General features: G+C 29.6%; 1 protein-coding gene and 1 pseudogene across 1 annotated transcript; one reads left to right on the top strand and one right to left on the bottom strand.

Moving 5' to 3' along the window:
- The first annotated feature begins 254 nt into the window (after positions 1–254).
- On the top strand, positions 255–2,084 carry LOC125873935 (uncharacterized; annotated as a pseudogene).
- Positions 2,085–10,284: 8,200 nt separating this feature from the next.
- LOC125873175 (zinc transporter 2) lies at positions 10,285–12,964 on the bottom strand. The gene is made up of 3 exons (XM_049554065.1): positions 12,557–12,964; positions 12,007–12,237; positions 10,285–10,848 (listed from the first exon to the last, which is right to left on the bottom strand). Exons 1-3 carry the CDS (start codon positions 12,939–12,941, stop codon positions 10,457–10,459), a joined length of 1,008 nt encoding a protein of 335 aa, XP_049410022.1. The 5' UTR covers positions 12,942–12,964; the 3' UTR covers positions 10,285–10,456.
- Between the last annotated feature and the right edge of the window lie 769 nt (positions 12,965–13,733).

A 13,733-nucleotide genomic window follows, 5' to 3' on the forward strand; every position in this document is an offset into this window, starting at 1 on the left:
TTTCTTGAGATTTTGTTTTCAAAATCACAAATTATGTTGAATTTCGAATTTTATGTATTACAAATTTTCCGTCATTTTTTCAATTTTTATGTGAGTTTGTTTACATATTCATCAAATATTTATGTATTTTGAATTTTTAGTATTTTAAATAATATTTTTTAGATTTAGTAGAATCTACATTGGCATATACATATATATTTTGATTGATTTTTAGGTTTGGGGAAAACATTTGTCTGTCTACAACGTCTTAATCAATGAGAATTACAAGATGTATACCAAATAATATTCAAATTTTTGAGGAATTTTCCACGTTTGATTTATGTATTACCCGAGGGTTGTTCAAAAATGTAGGCTTTGCGGCTAAAATGGCGCAATAGAGCAGTCCAAAAAAAAAGGAGAGTTATGAGTTCTGATAATTCTGATGAACAAGTTCAAGTTCAAAGTGATGAAGTACTACTTTTGAACCGTCAAAGCGATGAAGAGGTATTAAATTGTGTTTTCACAATATTATTTGAAAATATTTTGAATGTTATGTAGTTGTAGTTAATTTTGTGTTTGCATGTTTATTTTTTATTGTACAAGTTGAATGTACATAAACAATATTTGTATTTTCTGGTATTTGTTTATGTTTTTCTATCTAACACACAATTGTATTCATAATGTGTATCATGTTGCCCACTAACACAAATTTGTATATATTTTTAGAATTAGAAATTGAGTTTAGTTTTTATTGTTATAGTCACCCAAAGAGTTCTTTTTTCAAATATGAATTTTGTAAATTTTGCAAATATGAAACTTGTAAATTAGATACATTATGTACGTGTGGTGGTGATGACAAATATTGTATTCTACTACCTAAATATTTGCCCCGAATAAGTTGTATACATATATTACGTAGTTGTATAATATATTGTATTCTATCAGCTTCTTTCTGTATCCCAATTTGTTTGTATCCATTATGTCTTATGTTTATATATTCTTAAAGTATATTATATTCTTTATTTTTGTATATTAGTATGATTTCAGTATGTATTTTTTTTTTGTATTAATTTGTGATTTGATTCATATTCATACATCAGAATGTGTTTGTATAGAAGTAATTATGTATCAAGTTTTCAAATTATATTCTATTTTTGCGTATTTGTAGTTTCTCTTATTGTATTTTATTTTTAGAAATACATTTATATATCAGTAATTATACATATATGTATTCATTTACTTGAACATGTGCAGGCAAATGATTTTTATGTTAAAAATCCACCTACAAAAGCTCCACATTTTCAGTGTGTCTTTAATAATGACATTAAAGCTAACTTGATTAAATATTTACATGAGCATGCATGTAAGGTGTTTCGTGAGAGTACTTGTTTTGGTCACTACATGCAAATGCATATATAGATGTTGTGCACATGGACAAATACATAGGTGTTGTATGACTTTAGAACTCAATTGCAGTTCTAAAAAAACATTTTTATACGTGTCAATGGATCTATTCTTCGTTTCACTCGAAGAGAATTCACTTTGATTAGTGGATTAAATTGTGTTAGTGATGAAAAAGATTTCAAATTCGACATTCAAGAACCAAATAGGTTGATGAGTCAGTATTTTTGGGGTGTTAAATTGATCCAAAAAATAGATCTAACGGAGAAATTTCAAGGCAAAGTGTGGGGTGATAACGATCAGGATGGCTTGAAGTTTGCCATCTTAATTTTCATCCAAAAAGTTATTTTCTCTGGTGAAAAAAGAACCAAAAAAGTTCCCAGACTACACTTTGATCTGGTTGAAAGCGCTAGGTACAATCATTTCCCATGGGTAAGAAAGCATTTCACTTGTTGATGAAGAGTTTGAGCAATAAGTTGGATAGCTCAAAAAAGTTTTACAAAATTGGGGGCATGCCAATTGTCATTCAAGTATGGTTATACGAGTGCAGTTCAAGTATCGATATCCAAGTTGCTCAAAAGGTTGATGACCATATTCCGAGGTTATTCAACTAGCAGACGGTTGAAGTGAAACAGAGATACAAGAAACTAATGAATATATATTTAGTAGAATCTACATTAGCATTTAAGAGTAAACAATATTAAATTCTTCTTTTGGTTCTTGAGTGTCGAATATGAAATCTTTTTCATCACTAACACAATTTTATTCACTAATCAAAGTGAAATTCTCTTAGCGTGAAACGAAGAATAGATCCATTGAAACGTATGATAAATGCTTTTTTAGAACTACAATTGAGCTCTAAAGTCATACAACACCTATGTATTTGTCCATGTGCACAACATCTATGCATTTGCATGTAGTGACCAAACAAGTGCTCTCACGAAACACCTTATATACATGCTCATGTAAATATTTAATCAAGTTAGCTTTAATGTAGTTGGTCAAGACGCACTGAAAATGTGGAACTTTTGTAGGTGGATTTTTAACATAAAAATAATTTGCCTGCACATGTTAAGTAAATGAATACATATATGTATAATTACTAATATATAGATTGTTTCTAAAAAAAAAATACAATAAGAGAACCTACAAATACGCAAAACTAGAATACAATCTGAAACCTGATACATAATTTACTTCTATACAAACGCATTCGGACTTATGAATATGAATCAGATCACAAATTAATAAAGAAAAAAATACATACTGAAATCATACTAATATACAAAAACAAAGAATATAATGTACTAAATGATATATAAACATAAGACATAACGGATACAAATACATTGGGATACAAAAAGAAGCTGATAGAATACAATATATTATACAACTACGTAATATATGTATACAACGTATTTGGGGCAAATTTTTGAGCTAGTAGAATATAATATTTGTCATCACCAACCACACATACATAATGCATCTAATTTACAAGTTTCATATTTGCAAAATTTACAAAATTCATATTTGAAAAAAGAACTCTTTGGGTGACTATAACAATAAAAACTAAACTCAATTTCTAAAAATATATACAAATTTGTGTTAGTGGGCAACATGATACACATTATGAATACAATTGTGTTAGATAGAAAAACAGAACAAAATACCCAAAAAATCAAATATTGTTTATGTACATTCAACTTATACAATAAAAAATAAACACAAAATTAACTACAACTACATAACATTCAAATAATATTGTGAAACATAATTTAATACCTCTTCATCGCTTTGACGGTTCAAAAGTAATACTTTATCACTTTGAACTTGTTCATCAGAATTTTCAGAACTCATAACTCTCCTTTTTTTTGGATTGCTCTCTTGCGCTATTTTAGCCGCAGAGCTTACATTTTCGAGCAACCCTTGGGTAATACATAAATCAAACAAGGGAAATTCCTCAACATTTTGAATATTATTTGGTACACCTTTTGTAATTCTCATTGATTCAAACATTGTAGACAAATGTTTTCCCAAACCTAAAAATAATAATAATAATAATAATAATAAATAAATAATAATAATAATATATATATATATAATGCTAATGTAGATTCTACTAAATCTGAAATATAAAAATAAAATCATAAAAAATCAAAAAATATTTAAAATACTAAAAATCCGAAATACATAAATATTTGATGAATATGTAAACAAACTCACATAAAAATCGAAAAAATGACGAAAAATTCGTAATACATAAAATCCGAAATGTAACATAATTTGTGATTTGGAAAACAAAATCTCAAAAAATCTCACTAAATAATTGGTGACTTTGAAATTACCTTTATCAATCGTAAGATTTCTTGAATTAATTGAGAGATTTGAAGAAATTGGGAGAACTTGAATATAATTAGTTCTTCTTGAATAATAAGGGAGAGAACAATGGTGAAAACTTGATGAAAGATAAAAAATGTGAAAACATGAAAGATGGGGAAAAATTTACTGGGGTTAAAACCTAGGAAGAAGGGTAATGTATAGTGGATGTATTTTTTTTTCTTTTTTACCGGTTAGTGGTGTAGAAGTTGGTCCAATGTTGGACTGTTTTGAGAAATGAAAGGAAAGAAAAATAATAATATTTGGATACAAATTATTTTCTAAAATATTGACATTTTAAATAATTATTTTAAAGTGTAGATGTTTTTACTAATTATGTTAGTAATTGTGACTAGTCTGCTAATTTTCCCAATATATTATTGGGAAAAACTACCTAACTAAACATATTTTACTACCATATATACTTAATTTATCTCCAATTTAAAAAAATTACACATAATACTAGTTTTAATATTTATATCATATATTTTAAAATATTTAATCAGATACACAAATCCTGATATTGAATAATTATCTTAAAACTTAAAGTCCTTAATTAATGATAAATTATCAATTCAAAATTTTTTCTCTCACCTCTGCCACATATGTTCTCTCCCCCTCCCCCCTCCCCCCTCCCCCACCAAATCTCTAAAAACAATATATGAAATACACCAAATTTGGAGGATGTAGTACCACCAATATTTCAAACAGAACTGCAAATACTTTAATTATTCAAAAAAAAAAATTGTTTAATTGTAGAGTGTTAAAATGTGATTGTGAGGTATCTGTATATTATTCATCTATAAGTTAAGCAATAGACCTTGTATATGAGCTTTTGTATATGATTTTCGAGATGTATTGGATGTTTAATTTTGATGTATCTATGTTTTGTATATGATTGTCATGTATCTTACTGAATAGAATTTATATATTCATAATTTGTTATATTTCTTAGTGAAACAGCATGTATGTATCTGAGTGTGTATTTTGATTCATAATGTGTGTTGACACCTTATTTTGATCGTCCCTGATAGGAATTGATTCACGAGCTTCTCAAATTTCAAACGATTCAGAATAATCATTTCTATAAAATTCAAATATTTCTCGAGGTTATTTTATAATTATATGTGTAATTAGTGTTTCTTAAATATTCGAAAATCGTACTAAAAAAGATTTTAATTTTAGTAAGTACTTTATCAAATTAGTTTAGTTTAAATTACGGCTATAATTTTGATTTATTTAGTTTATAATTAAATTGAGTATTTTATTTCGTTAAGATCAAGAAGCTCATAAATTAATTATATTAATTCGTCTTATTTAATTATTAGCCAAACTTACTAAATTTGATCAAGTTGGCTAAGTGTTAAATTTAAATTGCCTAAGTTTGAAACTTACGTGGCTATTGCAATGCTAGCCATTCTTCCCTTGTCCTTGATTCAATTTTGAGAAAACCAAACTAGGCCCAATTTTCAACTTAAATGACCCATTCCAAATTTTCCAATTCAACAAATAACTTATCACATTCCTTTCCACAGTAACAGTAACAGTAACAATACAATACAATACAATACATACGCCTAACCAGTATTCGTCTTCTATTTTTTTCAACTCAAACCAGCAGCCCAATTCCCCCTTTTGACCCACTTTTCAACCCCATACCCATACCCAGCCCAATTCCCAATCCTAATTAAACCCAGCGATTCCTTCTCCTCTTTCACGTTAACAGCGGAGCTTATTGCAATGACAACGTCAGAAACGCTAACACTAGCAGCAGCAGCAAACGATAACAACAATTCAAGCGGCGACTCACGAAAATCGTCACGGCGTCTACGAGTACAACAGTACTCTGCCCTTCCTTGTCGTCTCCCTCTCATGGCAGCAGCACACATTTCTCACCATTTCCTCTTTCGGAATGGGTTGAATCTGCGGAAAAAAAAAAAAAGGTGCTTCACCAAAATGGTGAAAGAGATTTCGAGTTTGAATTTTGAAATTGGGCCCTTTAGTTCGATTTTCCCCCCATTCCGAACCCTAGAAAATCCCCTATATAACTCTCTTCTTCTTCATTGTTGGGTTCGGGGGGAGAAATTTGAAAAAGTGTGGGAAGAAAATTGAGAAAGGGCATAGAAAATTGGTCACATTTTAATAGCTTACCAAAGGTCTTGAATAGTCGATTTTACATTTTCAAAGAAATCCTTGGACAGATTCTCTAGTCTTAAATTCTTGGGAAGTTTTCTTCGTTTGGATTTCTTGGTTGCTACTCGAGTCGGAGCTCGTTGTTACCTTGCTCGTTCTCGTCTCACCTCGCTGCCCGGAAGAAGGTGACGTTTCCTCCATATTATTGTCTTCGTCTTTTTCTCTTTTGATGCGCCAGATTATTCTGTTGTCATGCCACTATTATTTGTAGCTGAAATAGGTAGTTTTAATGTGCTTAGCATCGTGCTCTTGAATGATTCGATCTTAAGGTTGATTCAAGTTATTGTCATTTCGTATCTAATGTTGTGTTTTCTTGGCTTCTTGGTTTGAGTTTGCCTTGTTATTCGTGTGCTTGTTTTGGGGAGTGTCGAAGCTCTTGATCTTCAAGCCTAAAAGATTTTTTTCGTTTTTGCTACTGTTATTGTTTAGTGTTGTTTTCTTCATAAAATAAGGGCAAGATTTCCAAGCTAATTAGTATGAAAGTTGTATGTTATTTTGCCTATTGTTACTTGTTTTCTCCATTTTTCAATCTTGTGATTATCCTATCATTCTGTATGTCGTATTTGAATCAGATTCATGTCTCTGTTTTCGTTAAGATTTTAGTTGAAATATGCTTGTTTTAGTTGGTGATGATTACCTTCAGTTTAATCTTGGTGGATTAATTGGTTATGTGAGCTAATTTGATTGCGTTCTTGAAATTTATTCAACCATGTATAGTGTCACTGTTTTAGATTTCCAGCTTTAAATTCATTTTCTTTATCAAAGCTATTGTTCCTTGGGATGTTATATCAATTTAAATATTCAAATAATTTTAGTTAAAGTCTAAGCATGCTAGGCAGTAGGCATCAAAGTTTTATTTGTATATGTTTCCTGTATGTTGTTTGTTATTATTGTCATTATTTCCACATTTCTAGAATGTGCATACTTTGTCCTTTTTGGGAGCAAATTGGAAGATGATCTCTTTTAAGTTTTTCTTTTATTCTGTCTAGCATATGCATTGGGTTATATTTTCTGTAGCTTTGCTTTATTATTTATTATTTATACAAGGCATTTGAGGTAGTATATTAATTTATTTATTTTTTCTACTCTCTCTGAGTCTATTTCGACTCTTCCCATTGCCTCCTTGCATTTTCAAGTATCGAGTCGGCCCTTCGATGTTCAAGAATGAATCAGAAATGACGTATATGTGTTCGGAACAGATATACAGGGTTGCGTACACTAGTACACATCTAGTGTATACGAAAAATGGGCCTAGCGGGCCTCCCCAAATTCAGTTTTGTATTTTGTTGTTGGGCCTAAGCCCCCTTGTACTTGAATTATTATTATCTTGTTAGTCTAGGACAGAGGAAGTGGGCCAAAGGCCCAAAAAATAGAATTAGGCCCAAGTACTGGCCCAGGCGGGCATATAACCAGACTTGGGTCCAAAACTCCCTTTCTCTTTATTTTATCTATTTCGTATTTGTTTTGTCTATTTCGTATTTGTTTAATTGTTTATTTGCTAGTCGATTTTAAGGTTGTCCTAATTCGATTTTCCCAAAAAGATAGTCGTTTCTAGATTTTCTAAAGACTAAATAATCACTTATTTTACTACTTAAGTTATTTTGTAAAATATTTTATATAAGTAAATCCTTTATACTATCTCCCTCTCCCTAAAAAAGATAATTCAAGTTCTAAGTTGTTCATTTTTAAGTTTTAAGATTGTTAATTTTCTCAATTTTAGTTAAGTTGCTTATTTTCTTAAAACATTTAGCCAAATAGTTAATTACTAGATAACCGCATGTTAAGAAATGTATGTTTTTTAGATATGGTTTTTACAAATTTAGTGTATTATTTATTGGTATCTCAGTTTTGAAATATATGATTTTTATAAGAAACTTTGCATTATATATTGGTTTGTATCTAAAGTTAGAGCTCCAAAATTCAGATACTTAAAAACTCGAAAATCAGATACAAAAAAATAGAGCTAAAACTCGAATTACTAGAGAAGAAAAAATATATCTTTGATTGAGATTCAGAATTTTTGAATTTTGTAGGATCCTCTTTTGCCTCAGATTTTCAAAATTCTGAAAATTAAATACAAAAAAACAGAGCTAAAACTCGAATTATTGGAAAAGAAGAATTAAATGTTGGGATATGAAAATATTTTAATTTTTGCTGCGGAATCTCAAAAACTGTTAAATGTCTTGAATTGATCCACTGATTAAGCATTTAAGTTACAGTCAATTAACCACTGATTAAGCATTTTAGTTACAATCAATTATTATCATGCATTTTTCATGTATCTCGCTATAAACGTATCGGATACAACAACCATATACATGTATCTTGCGGATTTAGACTCATGCATCCTAAGCACGAAATATGGTAGAGGAAGTAATATTTGAAATATCAAAAATCTTAATAATTAAGATCTAAATTAGTGGGGTTTATGTAGTTTGCTCGTTGTTCTATCTGTTATAAAATTTGTACATTTTTGTGGCAGATAAATAAGTTGAATGAACCGCATTCAATGCTCTGCGTTTTTTTTTATTTCGAATTAAATAATTGATATAGTAATTCTTTCGTTCAATAATTCAGATAAAATTTTATTAGTTGTAAAATTTATGGATAAAGAAATTACAATAACAATTTTACTATTCGAAATTGAAAAAACATCAAAGATCATTGATTCTTAGGGCCCGTTTAGCCATGCGATATGAAATCGTGATATGAAATTATAATATGAAATTATGAGACGAAGTTGAAATTTTGTTTGGACATGCGATTTGGAGTTTTTGTGTTGTATATTTTCTCATAAGCATAAGAATCTCATAAGTTGTAAAACTATTAAAATAACCCTAATTATCTATTCAATCTTACTAAATAAACAAAAAATTATAAAATCGCATAATAAATTATTACAAAACTATTTGTTCTTCACTTAAGTTAAGAAAAAAGTTTTGTAGCATTATAAAAAGTAGTAAAAGTTTGTTTCATCTAACTCTTCCTACTCTAACTATGATTATTTCGTTGATAAGGTTATCTTAATCTATCTTCTTCTGCCTTCTGAAGTGAAGTGAATGTCTTACATATATTTGGTTCAATTATAAGAAAAAACTTACTCCTCTGTCTCAGAATGAATGGCGGAGTACGAGTAAGAGTATCAAGGCACCGCCTTTTATTTTGGACTTGGACATCAGTTTCGAACTCTTTAAAATAATAATCTATGTTTAAGAAAGTACACTCTCTATGTTTAAGAAAGTACAATAATTTTTGGTGTGAGTAATGATAAAGTAGCTATATAGTATATTTTATGATCGTAAATTGTGGAATAATGTTGAAGTTGTTGGCAGTTAATAAAAATATTTTTCAATTAGTGTCACTGTTGACAATTACACATTTTAAGTGCATTAACTTCGTGCTAAAATCAAACATACTGGAAGTAGTGATTATCAAACATACATCACCAATTTTGTCCTTTTTCTTATTAAATTGCTTTAAATTTTTTTATATGTAACCGAAAAAGAAGTTTTTTCAATTATGAAAAATAAAAAAAAATAATACTCCCTCCGTTCTTATTTATATTCACCAAATCAATTTCTACTTTATCATTTATATTAATCAAATTTAAAGTAATAATAAATTTTATGTTGGTGAGAATAATAAATTTTAAAAAGTAATGATATGATTATAAAATTTATTTACATATGAAATAAATTGTTAGTAGATATAAGTGTGGAGTTGTTTTAACAAAATATAAACTTGTGGATCAATTTTTGTATTTGAAAAATCTCAAATCCTTATTTGGAATTCTCAAACCATGATTTTTGGAGAATATGAGATTTCATCTCATGATATGAAATCAACCTGAAATCACATATTCATATGTTGATTTCATCTTAAAATTTCATATCGTAATATGATATTATGTAATCAAACACCTACTTATTGCTGCACAAAAGGGTCACCTCACACGATAGATCATTAATCTCATCACACACTGTATTTACCTAAATGTAGTTGTTCAACTTTACATGTTTAAAGCTTATATATATAATGATTTTGCATTTAGATTTTGTGTTACTCATTCTACACATAAATGCTTTAATATAACAAATTTATTTTAAATATTTGTACTGATTGATATAAAATACATGTGGTTGTATATATATGTGTATTATTATTTCTTTCAATAAATATTCATTTTCTTAACAATTTAGGATGAATATGGTTTATGATTGCACAATAAATTAGAAGAATATCTGCTTATATAAAATCAATAACCAATATTGTACTGAAAAAAAATTACATGCACACATAATTCAATCTCAAAAGAAACAAAACAATAAAGATTAACAAAAACCCATGTATATTCAAGAAAATGAATATTTACTTAGTTCAAACATGTTGCTCGAGCTCTCCAATAATGTTGTCGCACCGTATCAGGGCTTCAAAAAAAAGCACTATTTTTGAAGGACACGACATACAGTTATCGACATTTTGAAGAGTCTGAACAACATAGTTTAATTTAGTCCCATATCATGACAACAGCAATAACCCCAACACCTAGAAGGACAGCAACAAACTTGAAGAATTGAGTATCAAAATAACATTTGTTTTGTGGTTTAAACCCTTTTGCAATAAGGTGATTAATTGCCACATAAATGAAAACTCCACAAGCAATTCCCATTGAAATAGCATAAGTCCAATCAGCTGTACGGCCTTCACTAGTAGCATCAATTGCAATTCCTATTCCTACACCTATAGGACTTGAAATTGCAAAGGCAAAAGAGTAAGCACAAGTAAGTAGAAATGGCCTTTTTGGTATCATTCTTAGAAGTGCGATTCCCATTGCAATGGCTGCAAATATTTTGTGTAATGAAATTGTCCATAGGTTTCTCCATGCCTCTCCCTTTGAAGCTGAAATTTAATTCAAGGAATGTGGAATTAGCGACGGATAAATTTTGTAGCTAAAGAGTAAAATCTGTCACTAATCTTATTTAGCAAGGATTAAGCGACAAAGTTCTTAGCTAATTTTAGTGTTTTTGTAGTGCAATTAGGGGATTTTGCTCCACTTAAGTGTTAGGGACGAAATAATTAGGTGTGTCATGCGGGGAAGCTAACAAAGCAAACCTCGAAAGACCATAAGTTAGAAGACAAACAAGAAAAATATACCAAAAGACATAAAAATCTAACGTGGTTCGGTCAATCGACCTACGTTCTCAAAAGAGATGAGCAATCCACTATAAATATGAGAGTACACAATAGCGAAAGAAGTAACCTCAAACAATTCACTAAGAATAAAAAGAGGTTAACACAAATAATAATGCATCACTTGTGTCCCACAAATTTTCTCCCATACTCAAAACACTCAAAGCCCCAAGGACTAGATTGTGAATGTTGAGTAAGTTAGAAGGTATGAGCCTCTATTTATAGAGTCCTAAATATTTTCCTACAAGAAAAGGACTAGCCAAATATGAAGAGTTTCAATTTTTTTTTCTTTTAGGAAAAGAAAAACTTATTTATGCTAAGAAACTCAGGGCAAAATACCCAACACTAAAACACATTATTGAAGATGATTCTCTTTTTTTGGGCAATTATCCGAGACCTATGTTTGACCCGACTAGGTATCCATATTCGAGGCATGTAGGCATACTAAGTAGAGCAAAGTTTTCCCTATATATATACTGAAAGATTTTTTTTTTCTCAAAGCTTGAATGAGAGACATTTGGTTAAAGATGGAGGAAGGTATGTATCGGATCCTACCATATCCCTCGGTGGTATTATTAAATTAGGATGATCACAATGAGTAAATGGCTTTTTACAAAAGCAAATATGAAATGAAACTAAATAAGGTAAAACTCTAAATTTTTTTTAAAAAAAATAGCCTCTTAATTATCCTCCATGTAACTCATTCCCTAGATGTTCTAGGTTAAATTTTTTTAACACTATCAAGTTAGACTTCAAATAATTTTGTAAAAATTCTTTATACTGTCAGTGTCTATATAAAATCTCCTGGAGATATTCTCTCTACATAAATAAAGAAAAAAAAATACATACTACTAGTAGTTTGTTTACCTGATACTCCAACAGCAATGCCTTCAAAAATAGAGTGGAAACACAATGCAAGAATGAGAAGTATTGTATCCCCAAGTGAAGTTGTCTTTAGAAATGGATTTGTTCCATGTCCCTCATCAATATTAGTTGACCTTCCTTCTTCATCCACTTCAACTTTGGACTCACTTGATTCATTTGCACCCCTTGTCACAAACATAATAATGCAATCACTAAACATAGTGAGAAGATAACCTACAAAAAATAAATGAAGGTCATAATTAATTTATTTTTTTACATATGTTATTTGAAAGCGCGTCCTTCATGACTCTTGAAAAATGTTGTCAGATGTGTGACAGATCCTCCAGTAGTATTGCATTTGGAGGATTTGACATGAATACGGTTATGATGCAATAACAATAGATAAGAATTTAAGTTATATACATCATCAGTAGTATAAAGAAAGTTTTAAACTATCAAAGCTCCTAAAGATTATAAAAAGTGAGATTTAATAAGATAGGTTATCTTCTACGACTGGTAAATATATTGTAACATAACATCTTTAGTAATTAACCTGCAGAAGCCAACATGAAGGCAAAAGGGTACTCTTTTTCTGTAAGTACACCAAAAGTTGTAGCAGAATCACTCAAGAAATGCATCAAAGAAGTCCCTAAGAAAACACCACCAGCAAATTGCGTTCCTAACAAGAGAAACCCCTCGTTCCATCGATAGAAATAAGGCGATACACCACCAACAAATGTGGTTACAAAGAGAATGATCAAGCAATAAATTTTAACAAGAATCAATCCTTTCGCGTGTAAATTTGTATTTGCATCTCCATTTGAATCTTGTTCATCATCATCAGCACCACCATGACCATTGATAGTGAAAAATTGCAAGAACAAAAACAGGACTAGTGTTAACAGAGTAGTTGACTTTTTTATGGAAGTCATGATCATTTCTTATTATTGTGTTGTGCTATGGAAATTAGTTTAAATTAGTTGATGTATAAAAAGAAGTATAATTATTAGACTGAAAATTTTAATGATTGTAGTATTTTTGCAGTACAAATTTGACTTTTGGATTAGATTGTACTACAAAAAAGAGGTTGTACAAAGTTAGTTGCTTATTGGCCGGCTTCTTAGGAAGTTGACAATTTCATGGATTTAATTTATTTTTTATTGGAATGTCAAGGAAAATCTGCATTCACTATTCTTTGAATGCGTACTGATAAACCCTGTGTAATACTCCCTTTGTGTAATACTCCATTTATCTCATTTTATATGAGTTAGTTTGACTTGACACGATATTTTAGAAAGAAAGAAAGATTTTTGAAATTTGTGGTCTAAAAAAAGTGATAGATATTTCTGTAACTATAAATCAATTCATTAAGGATAAAATAGGAATTTTAAAGTTAAATTGTTACTTAATATAGACATATGTCATTCTTTTTGGGACGGACTAAACATATAAATTGAAATAAAAGGAATAATTCGCAAACAACATAAGAGATGTAAACCGCACCAGATTTACATAGTATGATAAGCTCGACTAAAAAGGCGTTAACAGGGAGAATGATCTCTAACCTCCCTCATGGGATACCATATTTAATTATAAAGTATGACATATAATATAGCAGTGTGGTGAACATAGATGCCAATGCTTCTAAAAATGGGAAATGTTGTTTAAAAATGGATACAGGATAATATAATATATTTGCCAACAAGAATAGAAGAAATTATTAGATGGTT

The sequence above is a fragment of the Solanum stenotomum genome, chromosome 8 (genome assembly GCF_019186545.1).
Source record: "Solanum stenotomum isolate F172 chromosome 8, ASM1918654v1, whole genome shotgun sequence".
Lineage (NCBI taxonomy): Eukaryota > Viridiplantae > Streptophyta > Magnoliopsida > Solanales > Solanaceae > Solanum > Solanum stenotomum.

What these genes read in the sequence shown, in the direction of transcription:
- LOC125873175 (XM_049554065.1), bottom strand. Translation starts at nt 12,941, where the DNA reads ATGATCATGACTTCCATAAAAAAGTCAACTACTCTGTTAACACTAGTC. An exon ending in CTTCATGTTGGCTTCTGCAG is followed by an intron (nt 12,238 to 12,556) that starts GTTAATTACTAA and finishes TATTTTTTGTAG; the next exon opens with GTTATCTTCTCACTATGTTT. An exon ending in CATTGCTGTTGGAGTATCAG is followed by an intron (nt 10,849 to 12,006) that starts GTAAACAAACTA and finishes ATTAAATTTCAG; the next exon opens with CTTCAAAGGGAGAGGCATGG.